We start from the raw sequence: 19742 nt of genomic DNA on the forward strand, positions 1-19742 counted from the left end.
AGTCAATGGGAACCACCAAATTCTAGCACTGCAAATAACAGAAAGAGAATCAGAAATAGTGTCCCAATATGTAGATAAGGCAGAGCAGGTCAGAAACATGTGAATGAGATTAGCTGGGCCTAGACTGCATTTTACAAAGTTAGGATTGTTGCCAGGGAAGATTCGGACAAGCCTACTCTTAGACCAGTGCACTCTATGGACCACCTTACATTAAATGATAAAATGTTGAGCTCAGATTTGAAGGGGAATGAATGCGCTTGAGAGCAGACCTCCACTGTTCATCATCAATCCTCACATCGAGTTCCTCAGACCAGGCAACACAAAGATGATCATATGTTACGTCGAGAGAATAACAGGCTATCTATTTTAGAAATTGTACCTTCCAGAGAGGGCTTGATTTCCATGACAGTATTGAACATGGTAGCATCAGGAATGTCAGGAGAGCAAGCAAAGTGTCTACCAATGAAGTTTCAGGTCTGCAAAAACCAAAAGAAGTGGGTATTGGGAAGATTAAAGTTTGAGGATAGTTGGGCAAAAGAAGCCACAACCCCCTCCACATAAAAGTCCTCCACTTTCCTTGCCTTTTTGCAATATATTCTTTTGTATTCTGGGAGGTTTTTTGTTCCATAAAAACTGACCTAACAAGTGATTGAAATTTTTTTTAGGAATAAACACTGATATACATTGAAAAAGATGAAGAAATTTAGGTAGTATGTTCATTTTGATGCAACTAATTCTACCTGCAAGAGAAAGAGGCAGCGTGGACCAACGATGCAGGTCCTGAGTAAACTGGTTAAGCAAATGATTAAAGTTGGTCTTAAAAAAGATCTGAGAAATCCCTGGTTATGGAAATACCCAAATATTTAATACTCTGTGGAGATGTTTTAAAGTGTCAGATGGATTGACAAGGAGGAGTTCACTTTTATTAAAGTTTAATTTTTAACCTGAAACCTGCCAAAGTTCCTCAAGCAAAGTCAGAACTGGGGGCATGGAGATGTCTGGGTTTGAAACAAAAAGCAACAGGTCATCAGTGTATGAAGCTACTTTAAGAACCAAACTGTCCATTGTGGTGCCGTGCATAGAACTGGATCTAATGGATGCTGCAAGCGGCTCTGGCTATTGTGAGCAAAAGAGGAGACAGGAGGCAACCCTGACGGGTTCTGCGGCCCAAGGACAAATAGTCAGAGTAATTATTGCTAGTGTGAACATGTGCGATGGGCGAGGCACAGAATAACTTGATCCAAACCAAAGCATTTGAGATGTAAAATAAATAAGGCCATTCTACCTAGTCAAAAACCTTTTTGGTAGCCATGCCATATATATATATATATATATATATATATATATATATATATATATATATATATATATATATATATATATATATATATATATATATATATATATATATATATATATATATATATATATATGTGTGGGGGGGGGGGGGTAAACTAGAATACTGAGCTGATTCTTATTTACAAAAAAAAAAAAAAAAATCTTGTGTGTACTGTTTGAATTCCTCCCCAACAATGAATGTGATGCACAAATCTCTATATTATAAATCATATCAAGACACATTTCATAGTTTTAATGACACTGATTCGTTTATTAGTTTTTGTATTTAAAGTACAGGAAGAAAAATCACATTATTATTAAGTAGAAGTCTTATTCAGATCATCAGTGCATCAGTGCTCTTCACTCTTTGACTCCTGGGGGTACACAGCCCAGTGAGTGGCGAACCCGGTCAAAGGTCCAGTGCCGGTCCCACTAATGAAACGTAGCTCCGCCCCTTGATGCTCCGGGTACATGTTAAAGCTGGTACCTGCGGGCTGCCCAGCGAACATGGAGCGCCCTTTGTTGGTCACAAACACCAGCCAGTTTATGTAGGTGCTGTATTTCCCTGAGACCTGGATAACAGCTTCATCATCATCCAAAAGAATCTCCTGCATTTGTCCAGTCACACTTCCGACCCTCTCGCTCCAGATGTAGCCGTATCTGACCTGTATTCTGAAGAGATAAGAAGAAAGAAAGTTAAGACTTAAAGAATATAATTTCCAAAAGTTTACATTTCATTGTTATATCTCTTTTTGTCCTTTTCACCCTAAAATGCCCTGTGGAGCTCAACAGCCCCGCTCACTTTGAATCCCACTCCGGTTCCAGAAGTAAATTTCCCATTCATTTTTCCCATACTGTTTAAAGGCATGGCAGAAACTAACCATTTGTTACTGTTTTTATTTTATGCAATAATAACTTTACTGAAAAACATTACTGACGCGTAAATATAGGCCCCATTGTCCCAGGTCCGGACTGCTGTGAGGCGCTCTTCTCCAGTAATCCTGAAGGAGGTGCCACTTTTCGACCCTACAAGTTCACTGAAGGAGTAATTCTGCTCTTCTGAATCAGACTCTGGAAAACAAAGGATCAGTATTTAAAAGGGTTTATTATAACGTGCCCTGACATAGTGCTGCTTATGAGCTGTGCCCTGTTTAGGTCATGTAGCTGTTTAACATTGAGAGTTAAACAGGTTTTAACCAGTATTCAGTATTAATTCAAAACAACATAAATAATGTATTAAAATATTTTCTTAAGTTCTTTCTAGTCTGTCTCAATGTTGGCTCATTATCATAATATATTACAAAAAAATTAAAAATAAAACAAAACTGTTACCTTCAGCTGAGGCCAGCAGAGCAGAGGCTGCGAGCAGAGTGACAAGGACAAAGTAATGCATCCTGCAAGTAAAAGAAATTTTTAAAAAGTAAAAAAAAAAAATTAAAATTAAAATGACAATACCTTCTTCTGTTTCCTTGATGCTGTGTTAATTATGACACTTCACTGCTTCACTGACAGCAGGTCAGGTACAGCCTCTGTATAGACGAAACACATCAGGGAAATCCTTGTCTATTATTATAGGTTATCATTTCATAGGTGTCTTCCAAACATTTTTTTATAATGACAGCAATGAAACCAATCCTGTTTATCAACAGGTGATCTGAAACATCACGTCCGAGAAGGAGACATTTATCATTCCCCTAATGTTGACTGTAATGTGTGAGATACAGTACTACGTAAAGGCAATGCATTAGAGGGACTGGTTGAAAAAAGTTGTTCCCATGACACAAATCAGTGAATGAAGAATCACTAAAGAAGTAGAAATCGAAGTAGAATGTGACAATTCATAGAACATCAACTTATTATTATTTTATTTATAAAAGCATATCCTTTCAAATGACATATAAAAAGTAATTTTTACTTTTCAGTCCAGTTCAAAAATGTAGTGGAGTAAAAGTAAAACGTATTCACTGTAAAAAAAAAAAAAAAAGAAAAAAAAAAGTACTTAAGTAAAGCACAGATACGTAAAATATTTACTTATATCCATCCATTTCCTTCCACTTATGCCGAGACAGGTTGCAGGGGCAGCAGTCTAAGCAGGGACTCCTAGACTTCCCTCACCCGAGCTCCTCCGGTGGGACCCCAAGGTGTTCCCAGAACAACTAAGAGACATAGTCCCTCCAGTATGTCCTGGGGCTTCCCTGGGGCTTCCTTACGATAGAACATACCTGGAACAGGAGGTGTCCTGAGCAGATGCTCGAGCCACCTCAGCTGGCTCCTTTCGATGTGGAGGAGCAGCGGCTCTACTCCAAGCTCCTCCTGTGTGACCTGTGTGATCTCTAAGGGAGCGCTCAGCCACCTTGCAGAGGAAACTCATTTTCGGCCGCTTGTATCTGCAATCTTGTCATTTCGGCCATTACCCAGAGCTCATGACCATAGGTGAGGGTACGAATGTAGATTGACCAGTAAATCGAGAGCTTTGCCTTTCAACTCAGCTCCTTCTTTACCACAACGGACCGATACAGCGACCGCATCACTGTGGACGCACAAATCTGTCTGTCAATCTCACACTCAAGCCTTCCCTCACTCGTGAACAAGACCCCGAGATACTTGAACTCCTCCACTTAAGGCAAGGACTCACCACCTGCCTGGAGAGGGCAAGCCACCTTTTTCTGGTCGAGAACCATGCCTTCGGATTTAGAGTAGCTGATTCTCATCCCAGCCGCTTCACACTCGGCTGCAATCCATCCCAGTGCCTGCTGCAGGTCCTGGCTCGACAAAGCCATCAGGACAACATCATCTGCAAACAGCAGAGATGAGGTCCTGTGGTCTCCAAACAGACCCCCTCCAGCCCCTGACTGCACTTAGAAATTCTGTCCATAAATATAATGAACAGAACCGATGACAAAGGGCAGCCCTGGTGGAGTCCAACATGCACCGGGAACAGGTCTGACTTACTGCCGACAATGCGAACACAGCTCCTGCTCCGGTCATACAGGGACCGGACAGCCCTTAACAAAGGGCCCCGAACCCCATACTCCCAGAGCAGCCCCCAAAGGACACCACGAGGGACACGGTTGAATGCCTTCTCCAAATCCACAAAACACATGTGGCCTGGTTGAGCAAACTCCCATGAACCCTCAAGGACCCGATGGAGAGTATAGAGCTGGTCCAGTGTTCCATGACTGGGACAAAAACCACACTGCTCCTCCTGAATCCAAGGTTCGACTATCGGTCGGATTCTCCTCCCCAGTACCCTGGAATAGACCTTACCGGGAAGGCTGAGGAGTGTGATATGGGTGCCCCTGGTAGGGTCAGTCATGGCAAACAGGTTCTGGGGGATCGGTCACACTAAGAGTGGTTCAGAAGCCCTTTATGATCAGAGAAACCAAGGCCAGCCTGGTGTGGGTGCTCGACATCGAGTGCCTGGTGGTCGGGCCTTTCCCCAATGGGCCTGGCTGGGCTCAGCCCGAAGGAGCGACATGGAGCTATCCTTCCGTGGACGCACCACCAGCGGGGGGATCCGCAAGAAGCCGGTGCATAGAGATCTGGGCGGCACTTGAAGGCGGGGGCCTCAACGACCGGATCTCCGGACATGGAGACAAGCTATGGGGCATGGAATATTTTCTTAAGCATGTACTTTACTCCTTGTATTTCGTTACCTTCCACCACTGATATTTAAACAACACCACAAACTAAAAGTATTCCACATATAAAAATAATTGGATAGTCTTTATTTAAATTAATTTGACTTTTAATAGGTTGTTAATTTTATGGTTTCCAATCTTAATAAAAGTGACTGTTAGCTTTGAGACGCAGTGAGCTAGTAGCACGCTGCTGAGACAGAGCCAGTTGCTTTTGTTGAAGTGACTGTGTGAGTGTATGTAGAGTTGTCCATTACGGGTTGCTGTTTGGATTCCTGCTCTGACTTGGGTTTTCTTGGGTAAACTAGAATACTAAGCTGATTTTTATTTCCAAAAACAAAAAACAAAAACAAAAAAAATTAAATCTTGTGTGTAATGTTTGAATTATTCCCAACAATGAATGTGATGCACAAATCTCTATATTATAAATCATATCAAGACACATTTCATAGTTTTAATGACACTGATTCGTTTATTAGTATTTGTATTTAAAGTACAGGAAGAAAAATCACATTATTATTAAGTAGAAGTCTTATTCAGATCATCAGTGCATCAGTGCTCTTCACTCTTTGACTCCTGGGGGTACACAGCCCAGTGAGTGGCGAACCCGGTCAAAGCTCCATGGAGCGTCCCGCTAATGAAACGTAGCTCCGCCCCTTGATGCTCCGGGTACATGTTAAAGCTGGTACCTGCGGGCTGCCCAGCGAACATGGAGCGCCCTTTGTTGGTCACAAACACCAGCCAGTTTATGTAGTGGCTGTACTTCCCTGAGACCTGGATAACAGCTTCATCATCTTCCAAAAGAATTTCCTGCATTTGTCCAGTCTCACTTCCGACCCTCTCACTCCAGATGCCGCCGTATCTGACCTGTATTCTGAAGAGAGAAGAAGGAATAAAGTTAAGACTTAAAGAATCAGGGGATGGGCGGTCACTGTTGAATCTCCATTACTTGACAGATTCTTGAACGAAAACATCTATTGACTGCTGAATTATGCAATAATAACTTTACTGAAAAACATTACTGACGCGTAAATAGAGGCCCCATTGTCCCAGGTCCGGACTGCTGTGAGGCGCTCTTCTCCAGTAATCCTGAAGGAGGTGCCACTTTTCGACCCTACAAGTTCACTGAAGGAGTAATTCTGCTCTTCTGAATCAGACTCTGGAAAACAAAGGATCAGTATTTAAAAGGGTTTATTATAACGTGCCCTGACATAGTGCTGCTTATGAGCTGTGCCCTGTTTAGGTCATGTAGCTGTTTAACATTGAGAGTTAAACAGGTTTTAACCAGTATTCAGTATTAATTCAAAACAACATAAATAATGTATTAAAATATTTTCTTAAGTTCTTTCTAGTCTGTCTCAATGTTGGCTCATTATCATAATATATTACAAAAAAATTAAAAATAAAACAAAACTGTTACCTTCAGCTGAGGCCAGCAGAGCAGAGGCTGCGAGCAGAGTGACAAGGACAAAGTAATGCATCCTGCAAGTAAAAGAAATTTTTAAAAAGTAAAAAAAAAAAATTAAAATTAAAATGACAATACCTTCTTCTGTTTCCTTGATGCTGTGTTAATTATGACACTTCACTGCTTCACTGACAGCAGGTCAGGTACAGCCTCTGTATAGACGAAACACATCAGGGAAATCCTTGTCTATTATTATAGGTTATCATTTCATAGGTGTCTTCCAAACATTTTTTTATAATGACAGCAATGAAACCAATCCTGTTTATCAACAGGTGATCTGAAACATCACGTCCGAGAAGGAGACATTTATCATTCCCCTAATGTTGACTGTAATGTGTGAGATACAGTACTACGTAAAGGCAATGCATTAGAGGGACTGGTTGAAAAAAGTTGTTCCCATGACACAAATCAGTGAATGAAGAATCACTAAAGAAGTAGAAATCGAAGTAGAATGTGACAATTCATAGAACATCAACTTATTATTATTTTATTTATAAAAGCATATCCTTTCAAATGACATATAAAAAGTAATTTTTACTTTTCAGTCCAGTTCAAAAATGTAGTGGAGTAAAAGTAAAACGTATTCACTGTAAAAAAAAAAAAAAAAGAAAAAAAAAAGTACTTAAGTAAAGCACAGATACGTGAAATATTTACTTATATCCATCCATTTCCTTCCACTTATGCCGAGACAGGTTGCAGGGGCAGCAGTCTAAGCAGGGACTCCTAGACTTCCCTCACCCGAGCTCCTCCGGTGGGACCCCAAGGTGTTCCCAGAACAACTAAGAGACATAGTCCCTCCAGTATGTCCTGGGTCTTCCCTGGGGCTTCCTTACGATAGAACATACCTGGAACAGGAGGTGTCCTGAGCAGATGCTCGAGCCACCTCAGCTGGCTCCTTTCGATGTGGAGGAGCAGCGGCTCTACTCCAAGCTCCTCCTGTGTGACCTGTGTGATCTCTAAGGGAGCGCTCAGCCACCTTGCAGAGGAAACTCATTTTCGGCCGCTTGTATCTGCAATCTTGTCATTTCGGCCATTACCCAGAGCTCATGACCATAGGTGAGGGTACGAATGTAGATTGACCAGTAAATCGAGAGCTTTGCCTTTCAACTCAGCTCCTTCTTTACCACAACGGACCGATACAGCGACCGCATCACTGTGGACGCACAAATCTGTCTGTCAATCTCACACTCAAGCCTTCCCTCACTCGTGAACAAGACCCCGAGATACTTGAACTCCTCCACTTAAGGCAAGGACTCACCACCTGCCTGGAGAGGGCAAGCCACCTTTTTCTGGTCGAGAACCATGCCTTCGGATTTAGAGTAGCTGATTCTCATCCCAGCCGCTTCACACTCGGCTGCAATCCATCCCAGTGCCTGCTGCAGGTCCTGGCTCGACAAAGCCATCAGGACAACATCATCTGCAAACAGCAGAGATGAGGTCCTGTGGTCTCCAAACAGACCCCCTCCAGCCCCTGACTGCACTTAGAAATTCTGTCCATAAATATAATGAACAGAACCGATGACAAAGGGCAGCCCTGGTGGAGTCCAACATGCACCGGGAACAGGTCTGACTTACTGCCGACAATGCGAACACAGCTCCTGCTCCGGTCATACAGGGACCGGACAGCCCTTAACAAAGGGCCCCGAACCCCATACTCCCAGAGCAGCCCCCAAAGGACACCACGAGGGACACGGTTGAATGCCTTCTCCAAATCCACAAAACACATGTGGACTGGTTGAGCAAACTCCCATGAACCCTCAAGGACCCGATGGAGAGTATAGAGCTGGTCCAGTGTTCCATGACTGGGACAAAAACCACACTGCTCCTCCTGAATCCAAGGTTCGACTATCGGTCGGATTCTCCTCCCCAGTACCCTGGAATAGACCTTACCGGGAAGGCTGAGGAGTGTGATATGGGTGCCCCTGGTAGGGTCAGTCATGGCAAACAGGTTCTGGGGGATCGGTCACACTAAGAGTGGTTCAGAAGCCCTTTATGATCAGAGAAACCAAGGCCAGCCTGGTGTGGGTGCTCGACATCGAGTGCCTGGTGGTCGGGCCTTTCCCCAATGGGCCTGGCTGGGCTCAGCCCGAAGGAGCGACATGGAGCTATCCTTCCGTGGACGCACCACCAGCGGGGGGATCCGCAAGAAGCCGGTGCATAGAGATCTGGGCGGCACTTGAAGGCGGGGGCCTCAACGACCGGATCTCCGGACATGGAGACAAGCTATGGGGCATGGAATATTTTCTTAAGCATGTACTTTACTCCTTGTATTTCGTTACCTTCCACCACTGATATTTAAACAACACCACAAACTAAAAGTATTCCACATATAAAAATAATTGGATAGTCTTTATTTAAATTAATTTGACTTTTAATAGGTTGTTAATTTTATGGTTTCCAATCTTAATAAAAGTGACTGTTAGCTTTGAGACGCAGTGAGCTAGTAGCACGCTGCTGAGACAGAGCCAGTTGCTTTTGTTGAAGTGACTGTGTGAGTGTATGTAGAGTTGTCCATTACGGGTTGCTGTTTGGATTCCTGCTCTGACTTGGGTTTTCTTGGGTAAACTAGAATACTAAGCTGATTTTTATTTCCAAAAACAAAAAACAAAAACAAAAAAAATTAAATCTTGTGTGTAATGTTTGAATTATTCCCAACAATGAATGTGATGCACAAATCTCTATATTATAAATCATATCAAGACACATTTCATAGTTTTAATGACACTGATTCGTTTATTAGTATTTGTATTTAAAGTACAGGAAGAAAAATCACATTATTATTAAGTAGAAGTCTTATTCAGATCATCAGTGCATCAGTGCTCTTCACTCTTTGACTCCTGGGGGTACACAGCCCAGTGAGTGGCGAACCCGGTCAAAGCTCCATGGAGCGTCCCGCTAATGAAACGTAGCTCCGCCCCTTGATGCTCCGGGTACATGTTAAAGCTGGTACCTGCGGGCTGCCCAGCGAACATGGAGCGCCCTTTGTTGGTCACAAACACCAGCCAGTTTATGTAGTGGCTGTACTTCCCTGAGACCTGGATAACAGCTTCATCATCTTCCAAAAGAATTTCCTGCATTTGTCCAGTCTCACTTCCGACCCTCTCACTCCAGATGCCGCCGTATCTGACCTGTATTCTGAAGAGAGAAGAAGGAATAAAGTTAAGACTTAAAGAATCAGGGGATGGGCGGTCACTGTTGAATCTCCATTACTTGACAGATTCTTGAACGAAAACATCTATTGACTGCTGAATTATGCAATAATAACTTTACTGAAAAACATTACTGACGCGTAAATAGAGGCCCCATTGTCCCAGGTCCGGACTGCTGTGAGGCGCTCTTCTCCAGTAATCCTGAAGGAGGTGCCACTTTTCGACCCTACAAGATCACTGAAGGAGTAATTCTGCTCTTCTGAATCAGACTCTGGAAAACAAAGGATCAGTATTTAAAAGGGTTTATTATAACATGCCCTGACATAGTGCTGCTTATGAGCTGTGCCCTGTTTAGGTCATGTAGCTGTTTAACATTGAGAGTTAAACAGGTTTTAACCAGTATTCAGTATTAATTCAAAACAACATAAATAATGTATTAAAAATATTTTCTTAAGTTCATTCTATTCTGTCTCAATGTTGGCTCATTATCATAATATATTACAAAAAGATGAAAAATAAAACAAAACTGTTACCTTCAGCTGAGGCCAGCAGAGCAGAGGCTGCGAGCAGAGTGACAAGGACAAAGTAATGCATCCTGCAAGTAAAAGAAATTTTAAAAAAGTTAAAAAAAAATTAAAAATTAAAATGACAATACCTTCTTCTGTTTCCTTGATGCTGTGTTAATTATGACACTTCACTGCTTCACTGACAGCAGGTCAGGTACAGCCTCTTTATATACGAAACACATCAGGGAAATCCTTGTCTATTATTATAGGTTATCATTTCATAGGTGACTTCCAAACATTTTTTTATAATGACAGCAATGAAACCAGTCCTCTTTATCAACAGGTGATCTGAAACATCACGTCCGAGAAGGAGACATTTATCATTCCCCTAATGTTGACTGTAATGTGTGAGATACAGTACTACGTAAAGGCAATGCATTAGAGGGACTGGTTGAAAAAAGTTGTTCCCATGACACAAATCAGTGAATGAAGAATCACTAAAGAAGTAGAAATCGAAGTAGAATGTGACAATTCATAGAACATCAACTTATTATTATTTTTTTTTATAAAAGCATATCCTTTCAAATGACATATAAAAAGTAATTTTTACTTTTCAGTCCAGTTCAAAAATGTAGTGGAGTAAAAGTAAAACGTATTCACTGTAAAAAAAAAAAAAAAAAAAAAAAGTACTTAAGTAAAGCACAGATACGTAAAATATTTACTTATATCCATCCATTTCCTTCCACTTATGCCGAGACAGGTTGCAGGGGCAGCAGTCTAAGCAGGGACTCCTAGACTTCCCTCACCCGAGCTCCTCCGGTGGGACCCCAAGGTGTTCCCAGAACAACTAAGAGACATAGTCCCTCCAGTATGTCCTGGGGCTTCCCTGGGGCTTCCTTACGATAGAACATACCTGGAACAGGAGGTGTCCTGAGCAGATGCTCGAGCCACCTCAGCTGGCTCCTTTCGATGTGGAGGAGCAGCGGCTCTACTCCAAGCTCCTCCTGTGTGACCTGTGTGATCTCTAAGGGAGCGCTCAGCCACCTTGCAGAGGAAACTCATTTTCGGCCGCTTGTATCTGCAATCTTGTCATTTTGGCCATTACCCAGAGCTCATGACCATAGGTGAGGGTACGAATGTAGATTGACCAGTAAATCGAGATCTTTGCCTTTCAACTCAGCTCCTTCTTTACCACAACGGACCGATACAGCGACCGCATCACTGTGGACGCACAAATCTGTCTGTCAATCTCACACTCAAGCCTTCCCTCACTCGTGAACAAGACCCCGAGATACTTGAACTCCTCCACTTAAGGCAAGGACTCACCACCTGCCTGGAGAGGGCAAGCCACCTTTTTCTGGTCGAGAACCATGGCTTCGGATTTAGAGTAGCTGATTCTCATCCCAGCCGCTTCACACTCGGCTGCAATCCATCCCAGTGCCTGCTGCAGGTCCTGGCTCGACAAAGCCATCAGGACAACATCATCTGCAAACAGCAGAGATGAGGTCCTGTGATCCCCAAACAGACCCCCTCCAGCCCCTGACTGCACTTAGAAATTCTGTCCATAAATATAATGAACAGAACCGATGACAAAGGGCAGCCCTGGTGGAGTCCAACATGCACCGGGAACAGGTCTGACTTACTGCCGACAATGCGAACACAGCTCCTGCTCCGGTCATACAGGGACCGGACAGCCCTTAACAAAGGGCCCCGAACCCCATACTCCCAGAGCAGCCCCCAAAGGACACCACGAGGGACACGGTTGAATGCCTTCTCCAAATCCACAAAACACATGTGGACTGGTTGAGCAAACTCCCATGAACCCTCAAGGACCCGATGGAGAGTATAGAGCTGGTCCAGTGTTCCACGACTGGGACGAAAACCACACTGCTCCTCCTGAATCCGAGGTTCGACTATCGGTCGGATTCTCCTCCCCAGTACCCTGGAATAGACCTTACCGGGAAGGCTGAGGAGTGTGATATGGGTGCCCCTGGTAGGGTCAGTCATGGCAAACAGGTTCTGGGGGATCGGTCACACTAAGAGTGGTTCAGAAGCCCTTTATGATCAGATAAACCAAGGCCAGCCTGGTGTGGGTGCTCGACATCGAGCACCTGGTGGTCGGGCCTTTCCCCAATGGGCCTGGCTGGGCTCAGCCCGAAGGAGCGACATGGAGCTATCCTTCCGTGGACGCACCACCAGCGGGGGGATCCGCAAGAAGCCGGTGCATAGAGATCTGGGCGGCACTTGAAGGCGGGGGCCTCAACGACCGGATCTCCGGACATGGAGACAAGCTATGGGGCATGGAATATTTACTTAAGCATGTACTTTACTCCTTGTATTTCGTTACCTTCCACCACTGATATTTAAACAACACCACAAACTAAAAGTATTCCACATATAAAAATAATTGGATAGTCTTTATTTAAATTAATTTGACTTTTAATAGGTTGTTAATTTTATGGTTTCCAATCTTAATAAAAGTGACTGTTAGCTTTGAGACGCAGTGAGCTAGTAGCACGCTGCTGAGACAGAGCCAGTTGCTTTTGTTGAAGTGACTGTGTGAGTGTATGTAGAGTTGTCCATTACGGGTTGCTGTTTGGATTCCTGCTCTGACTTGGGTTTTCTTGGGTAAACTAGAATACTAAGCTGATTTTTATTTCCAAAAGCAAAAAACAAAAACAAAAAAAATTAAATCTTGTGTGTAATGTTTGAATTATTCCCAACAATGAATGTGATGCACAAATCTCTATATTATAAATCATATCAAGACACATTTCATAGTTTTAATGACACTGATTCGTTTATTAGTATTTGTATTTAAAGTACAGGAAGAAAAATCACATTATTATTAAGTAGAAGTCTTATTCAGATCATCAGTGCATCAGTGCTCTTCACTCTTTGACTCCTGGGGGTACACAGCCCAGTGAGTGGCGAACCCGGTCAAAGCTCCATGGAGCGTCCCGCTAATGAAACGTAGCTCCGCCCCTTGATGCTCCGGGTACATGTTAAAGCTGGTACCTGCGGGCTGCCCAGCGAACATGGAGCGCCCTTTGTTGGTCACAAACACCAGCCAGTTTATGTAGTGGCTGTACTTCCCTGAGACCTGGATAACAGCTTCATCATCTTCCAAAAGAATTTCCTGCATTTGTCCAGTCTCACTTCCGACCCTCTCACTCCAGATGCCGCCGTATCTGACCTGTATTCTGAAGAGAGAAGAAGGAATAAAGTTAAGACTTAAAGAATCAGGGGATGAGCGGTCACTGTTGAATCTCCATTACTTGACAGATTCTTGAACGAAAACATCTATTGACTGCTGAATTATGCAATAATAACTTTACTGAAAAACATTACTGACGCGTAAATAGAGGCCCCATTGTCCCAGGTCCGGACTGCTGTGAGGCGCTCTTCTCCAGTAATCCTGAAGGAGGTGCCACTTTTCGACCCTACAAGATCACTGAAGGAGTAATTCTGCTCTTCTGAATCAGACTCTGGAAAACAAAGGATCAGTATTTAAAAGGGTTTATTATAACATGCCCTGACATAGTGCTGCTTATGAGCTGTGCCCTGTTTAGGTCATGTAGCTGTTTAACATTGAGAGTTAAACAGGTTTTAACCAGTATTCAGTATTAATTCAAAACAACATAAATAATGTATTAAAAATATTTTCTTAAGTTCATTCTATTCTGTCTCAATGTTGGCTCATTATCATAATATATTACAAAAAGATGAAAAATAAAACAAAACTGTTACCTTCAGCTGAGGCCAGCAGAGCAGAGGCTGCGAGCAGAGTGACAAGGACAAAGTAATGCATCCTGCAAGTAAAAGAAATTTTAAAAAAGTTAAAAAAAAATTAAAAATTAAAATGACAATACCTTCTTCTGTTTCCTTGATGCTGTGTTAATTATGACACTTCACTGCTTCACTGACAGCAGGTCAGGTACAGCCTCTTTATATACGAAACACATCAGGGAAATCCTTGTCTATTATTATAGGTTATCATTTCATAGGTGACTTCCAAACATTTTTTTATAATGACAGCAATGAAACCAGTCCTCTTTATCAACAGGTGATCTGAAACATCACGTCCGAGAAGGAGACATTTATCATTCCCCTAATGTTGACTGTAATGTGTGAGATACAGTACTACGTAAAGGCAATGCATTAGAGGGACTGGTTGAAAAAAGTTGTTCCCATGACACAAATCAGTGAATGAAGAATCACTAAAGAAGTAGAAATCGAAGTAGAATGTGACAATTCATAGAACATCAACTTATTATTATTTTTTTTTATAAAAGCATATCCTTTCAAATGACATATAAAAAGTAATTTTTACTTTTCAGTCCAGTTCAAAAATGTAGTGGAGTAAAAGTAAAACGTATTCACTGTAAAAAAAAAAAAAAAAAAAAAAAAGTACTTAAGTAAAGCACAGATACGTAAAATATTTACTTATATCCATCCATTTCCTTCCACTTATGCCGAGACAGGTTGCAGGGGCAGCAGTCTAAGCAGGGACTCCTAGACTTCCCTCACCCGAGCTCCTCCGGTGGGACCCCAAGGTGTTCCCAGAACAACTAAGAGACATAGTCCCTCCAGTATGTCCTGGGGCTTCCCTGGGGCTTCCTTACGATAGAACATACCTGGAACAGGAGGTGTCCTGAGCAGATGCTCGAGCCACCTCAGCTGGCTCCTTTCGATGTGGAGGAGCAGCGGCTCTACTCCAAGCTCCTCCTGTGTGACCTGTGTGATCTCTAAGGGAGCGCTCAGCCACCTTGCAGAGGAAACTCATTTTCGGCCGCTTGTATCTGCAATCTTGTCATTTCGGCCATTACCCAGAGCTCATGACCATAGGTGAGGGTACGAATGTAGATTGACCAGTAAATCGAGAGCTTTGCCTTTCAACTCAGCTCCTTCTTTACCACAACGGACCGATACAGCGACCGCATCACTGTGGACGCACAAATCTGTCTGTCAATCTCACACTCAAGCCTTCCCTCACTCGTGAACAAGACCCCGAGATACTTGAACTCCTCCACTTAAGGCAAGGACTCACCACCTGCCTGGAGAGGGCAAGCCACCTTTTTCTGGTCGAGAACCATGGCTTCGGATTTAGAGTAGCTGATTCTCATCCCAGCCGCTTCACACTCGGCTGCAATCCATCCCAGTGCCTGCTGCAGGTCCTGGCTCGACAAAGCCATCAGGACAACATCATCTGCAAACAGCAGAGATGAGGTCCTGTGGTCCCCAAACAGACCCCCTCCAGCCCCTGACTGCACTTAGAAATTCTGTCCATAAATATAATGAACAGAACCGATGACAAAGGGCAGCCCTGGTGGAGTCCAACATGCACCGGGAACAGGTCTGACTTACTGCCGACAATGCGAACACAGCTCCTGCTCCGGTCATACAGGGTCCGGACAGCCCTTAACAAAGGGCCCCGAACCCCATACTCCCAGAGCAGCCCCCAAAGGACACCACGAGGGACACGGTTGAATGCCTTCTCCAAATCCACAAAACACATGTGGACTGGTTGAGCAAACTCCCATGAACCCTCAAGGACCCGATGGAGAGTATAGAGCTGGTCCAGTGTTCCACGACTGGGACGAAAACCACACTGCTCCTCCTGAATCCGAGGTTCGACTATCGGTCGGATTCTCCTCCCCAGTACCCTGGAATAGACCTTACCGGGAAGGCTGAGGAGTGTGATATGGGTGCCCCTGGTAGGGTCAGTCATGGCAAACAGGTTCTGGGGGATCGGTCACACTAAGAGTGGTTCAGAAGCCCTTTATGATCAGATAAACCAAGGCCAGCCTGGTGTGGGTGCTCGACATCGAGCACCTGGTGGTCGGGCCTTTCCCCAATGGGCCTGGCTGGGCTCAGCCCGAAGGAGCGACATGGAGCTATCCTTCCGTGGACGCACCACCAGCGGGGGGATCCGCAAGAAGCCGGTGCATAGAGATCTGGGCGGCACTTGAAGGCGGGGGCCTCAACGACCGGATCTCCGGACATGGAGACAAGCTATGGGGCATGGAATATTTACTTAAGCATGTACTTTACTCCTTGTATTTCGTTACCTTCCACCACTGATATTTAAACAACACCACAAACTAAAAGTATTCCACATATAAAAATAATTGGATAGTCTTTATTTAAATTAATTTGACTTTTAATAGGTTGTTAATTTTATGGTTTCCAATCTTAATAAAAGTGACTGTTAGCTTTGAGACGCAGTGAGCTAGTAGCACGCTGCTGAGACAGAGCCAGTTGCTTTTGTTGAAGTGACTGTGTGAGTGTATGTAGAGTTGTCCATTACGGGTTGCTGTTTGGATTCCTGCTCTGACTTGGGTTTTCTTGGGTAAACTAGAATACTAAGCTGATTTTTATTTCCAAAAGCAAAAAACAAAAACAAAAAAAATTAAATCTTGTGTGTAATGTTTGAATTATTCCCAACAATGAATGTGATGCACAAATCTCTATATTATAAATCATATCAAGACACATTTCATAGTTTTAATGACACTGATTCGTTTATTAGTATTTGTATTTAAAGTACAGGAAGAAAAATCACATTATTATTAAGTAGAAGTCTTATTCAGATCATCAGTGCATCAGTGCTCTTCACTCTTTGACTCCTGGGGGTACACAGCCCAGTGAGTGGCGAACCCGGTCAAAGCTCCATGGAGCGTCCCGCTAATGAAACGTAGCTCCGCCCCTTGATGCTCCGGGTACATGTTAAAGCTGGTACCTGCGGGCTGCCCAGCGAACATGGAGCGCCCTTTGTTGGTCACAAACACCAGCCAGTTTATGTAGTGGCTGTACTTCCCTGAGACCTGGATAACAGCTTCATCATCTTCCAAAAGAATTTCCTGCATTTGTCCAGTCTCACTTCCGACCCTCTCACTCCAGATGCCGCCGTATCTGACCTGTATTCTGAAGAGAGAAGAAGGAATAAAGTTAAGACTTAAAGAATCAGGGGATGAGCGGTCACTGTTGAATCTCCATTACTTGACAGATTCTTGAACGAAAACATCTATTGACTGCTGAATTATGCAATAATAACTTTACTGAAAAACATTACTGACGCGTAAATAGAGGCCCCATTGTCCCAGGTCCGGACTGCTGTGAGGCGCTCTTCTCCAGTAATCCTGAAGGAGGTGCCACTTTTCGACCCTACAAGATCACTGAAGGAGTAATTCTGCTCTTCTGAATCAGACTCTGGAAAACAAAGGATCAGTATTTAAAAGGGTTTATTATAACATGCCCTGACATAGTGCTGCTTATGAGCTGTGCCCTGTTTAGGTCATGTAGCTGTTTAACATTGAGAGTTAAACAGGTTTTAACCAGTATTCAGTATTAATTCAAAACAACATAAATAATGTATTAAAAATATTTTCTTAAGTTCATTCTATTCTGTCTCAATGTTGGCTCATTATCATAATATATTACAAAAAGATGAAAAATAAAACAAAACTGTTACCTTCAGCTGAGGCCAGCAGAGCAGAGGCTGCGAGCAGAGTGACAAGGACAAAGTAATGCATCCTGCAAGTAAAAGAAATTTTAAAAAAGTTAAAAAAAAATTAAAAATTAAAATGACAATACCTTCTTCTGTTTCCTTGATGCTGTGTTAATTATGACACTTCACTGCTTCACTGACAGCAGGTCAGGTACAGCCTCTTTATATACGAAACACATCAGGGAAATCCTTGTCTATTATTATAGGTTATCATTTCATAGGTGACTTCCAAACATTTTTTTATAATGACAGCAATGAAACCAGTCCTCTTTATCAACAGGTGATCTGAAACATCACGTCCGAGAAGGAGACATTTATCATTCCCCTAATGTTGACTGTAATGTGTGAGATACAGTACTACGTAAAGGCAATGCATTAGAGGGACTGGTTGAAAAAAGTTGTTCCCATGACACAAATCAGTGAATGAAGAATCACTAAAGAAGTAGAAATCGAAGTAGAATGTGACAATTCATAGAACATCAACTTATTATTATTTTTTTTTATAAAAGCATATCCTTTCAAATGACATATAAAAAGTAATTTTTACTTTTCAGTCCAGTTCAAAAATGTAGTGGAGTAAAAGTAAAACGTATTCACTGTAAAAAAAAAAAAAAAAAAAAAAAGTAATTAAGTAAAGCACAGATACGTAAAATATTTACTTATATCCATCCATTTCCTTCCACTTATGCCGAGACAGGTTGCAGGGGCAGCAGTCTAAGCAGGGACTCCTAGACTTCCCTCACCCGAGCTCCTCCGGTGGGACCCCAAGGTGTTCCCAGAACAACTAAGAGACATAGTCCCTCCAGTATGTCCTGGGGCTTCCCTGGGGCTTCCTTACGATAGAACATACCTGGAACAGGAGGTGTCCTGAGCAGATGCTCGAGCCACCTCAGCTGGCTCCTTTCGATGTGGAGGAGCAGCGGCTCTACTCCAAGCTCCTCCTGTGTGACCTGTGTGATCTCTAAGGGAGCGCTCAGCCACCTTGCAGAGGAAACTCATTTTCGGCCGCTTGTATCTGCAATCTTGTCATTTCGGCCATTACCCAGAGCTCATGACCATAGGTGAGGGTACGAATGTAGATTGACCAGTAAATCGAGAGCTTTGCCTTTCAACTCAGCTCCTTCTTTACCACAACGGACCGATACAGCGACCGCATCACTGTGGACGCACAAATCTGTCTGTCAATCTCACACTCAAGCCTTCCCTCACTCGTGAACAAGACCCCGAGATACTTGAACTCCTCCACTTAAGGCAAGGACTCACCACCTGCCTGGAGAGGGCAAGCCACCTTTTTCTGGTCGAGAACCATGGCTTCGGATTTAGAGTAGCTGATTCTCATCCCAGCCGCTTCACACTCGGCTGCAATCCATCCCAGTGCCTGCTGCAGGTCCTGGCTCGACAAAGCCATCAGGACAACATCATCTGCAAACAGCAGAGATGAGGTCCTGTGATCCCCAAACAGACCCCCTCCAGCCCCTGACTGCACTTAGAAATTCTGTCCATAAATATAATGAACAGAACCGATGACAAAGGGCAGCCCTGGTGGAGTCCAACATGCACCGGGAACAGGTCTGACTTACTGCCGACAATGCGAACACAGCTCCTGCTCCGGTCATACAGGGACCGGACAGCCCTTAACAAAGGGCCCCGAACCCCATACTCCCAGAGCAGCCCCCAAAGGACACCACGAGGGACACGGTTGAATGCCTTCTCCAAATCCACAAAACACATGTGGACTGGTTGAGCAAACTCCCATGAACCCTCAAGGACCCGATGGAGAGTATAGAGCTGGTCCAGTGTTCCACGACTGGGACGAAAACCACACTGCTCCTCCTGAATCCGAGGTTCGACTATCGGTCGGATTCTCCTCCCCAGTACCCTGGAATAGACCTTACCGGGAAGGCTGAGGAGTGTGATATGGGTGCCCCTGGTAGGGTCAGTCATGGCAAACAGGTTCTGGGGGATCGGTCACACTAAGAGTGGTTCAGAAGCCCTTTATGATCAGATAAACCAAGGCCAGCCTGGTGTGGGTGCTCGACATCGAGCACCTGGTGGTCGGGCCTTTCCCCAATGGGCCTGGCTGGGCTCAGCCCGAAGGAGCGACATGGAGCTATCCTTCCGTGGACGCACCACCAG

At 43.7% G+C, this 19742-nt stretch overlaps 5 protein-coding genes across 5 annotated transcripts; all 5 read right to left on the reverse strand.

Annotated features, from left to right (window-relative positions):
* Positions 1–1623: 1623 nt before the first annotated feature.
* Positions 1624–2836, reverse strand: LOC117378910 (zymogen granule membrane protein 16-like). The gene is made up of 4 exons (XM_033975599.2): positions 2794–2836; positions 2671–2732; positions 2277–2409; positions 1624–2010 (listed from the first exon to the last, which is right to left on the reverse strand). Exons 2-4 carry the CDS (start codon positions 2729–2731, stop codon positions 1689–1691), a joined length of 516 nt encoding a protein of 171 aa, XP_033831490.1. The 5' UTR covers position 2732; positions 2794–2836; the 3' UTR covers positions 1624–1688.
* Positions 2837–5471: 2635 nt separating this feature from the next.
* On the reverse strand, positions 5472–6562 carry LOC117378923 (zymogen granule membrane protein 16-like). The gene is made up of 4 exons (XM_033975614.2): positions 6520–6562; positions 6397–6458; positions 6003–6135; positions 5472–5850 (listed from the first exon to the last, which is right to left on the reverse strand). The coding sequence occupies exons 2-4, from the start codon at positions 6455–6457 to the stop codon at positions 5529–5531; spliced, it is 516 nt and encodes a 171-aa protein (XP_033831505.1). The 5' UTR covers position 6458; positions 6520–6562; the 3' UTR covers positions 5472–5528.
* A 2629-nt stretch (positions 6563–9191) lies between these two features.
* LOC117378949 (zymogen granule membrane protein 16-like) lies at positions 9192–10309 on the reverse strand. The gene is made up of 4 exons (XM_033975644.2): positions 10246–10309; positions 10124–10185; positions 9729–9861; positions 9192–9576 (listed from the first exon to the last, which is right to left on the reverse strand). Exons 2-4 carry the CDS (start codon positions 10182–10184, stop codon positions 9255–9257), a joined length of 516 nt encoding a protein of 171 aa, XP_033831535.1. The 5' UTR covers position 10185; positions 10246–10309; the 3' UTR covers positions 9192–9254.
* A 2605-nt stretch (positions 10310–12914) lies between these two features.
* On the reverse strand, positions 12915–14032 carry LOC117378947 (zymogen granule membrane protein 16-like). The gene is made up of 4 exons (XM_033975641.2): positions 13969–14032; positions 13847–13908; positions 13452–13584; positions 12915–13299 (listed from the first exon to the last, which is right to left on the reverse strand). The coding sequence occupies exons 2-4, from the start codon at positions 13905–13907 to the stop codon at positions 12978–12980; spliced, it is 516 nt and encodes a 171-aa protein (XP_033831532.1). The 5' UTR covers position 13908; positions 13969–14032; the 3' UTR covers positions 12915–12977.
* Positions 14033–16638: 2606 nt separating this feature from the next.
* LOC117378946 (zymogen granule membrane protein 16-like) lies at positions 16639–17756 on the reverse strand. The gene is made up of 4 exons (XM_033975640.2): positions 17693–17756; positions 17571–17632; positions 17176–17308; positions 16639–17023 (listed from the first exon to the last, which is right to left on the reverse strand). Exons 2-4 carry the CDS (start codon positions 17629–17631, stop codon positions 16702–16704), a joined length of 516 nt encoding a protein of 171 aa, XP_033831531.1. The 5' UTR covers position 17632; positions 17693–17756; the 3' UTR covers positions 16639–16701.
* Positions 17757–19742: the final 1986 nt, after the last annotated feature.

The sequence above is a fragment of the Periophthalmus magnuspinnatus genome, chromosome 11, assembly GCF_009829125.3.
Source record: "Periophthalmus magnuspinnatus isolate fPerMag1 chromosome 11, fPerMag1.2.pri, whole genome shotgun sequence".
Lineage (NCBI taxonomy): Eukaryota > Metazoa > Chordata > Actinopteri > Gobiiformes > Gobiidae > Periophthalmus > Periophthalmus magnuspinnatus.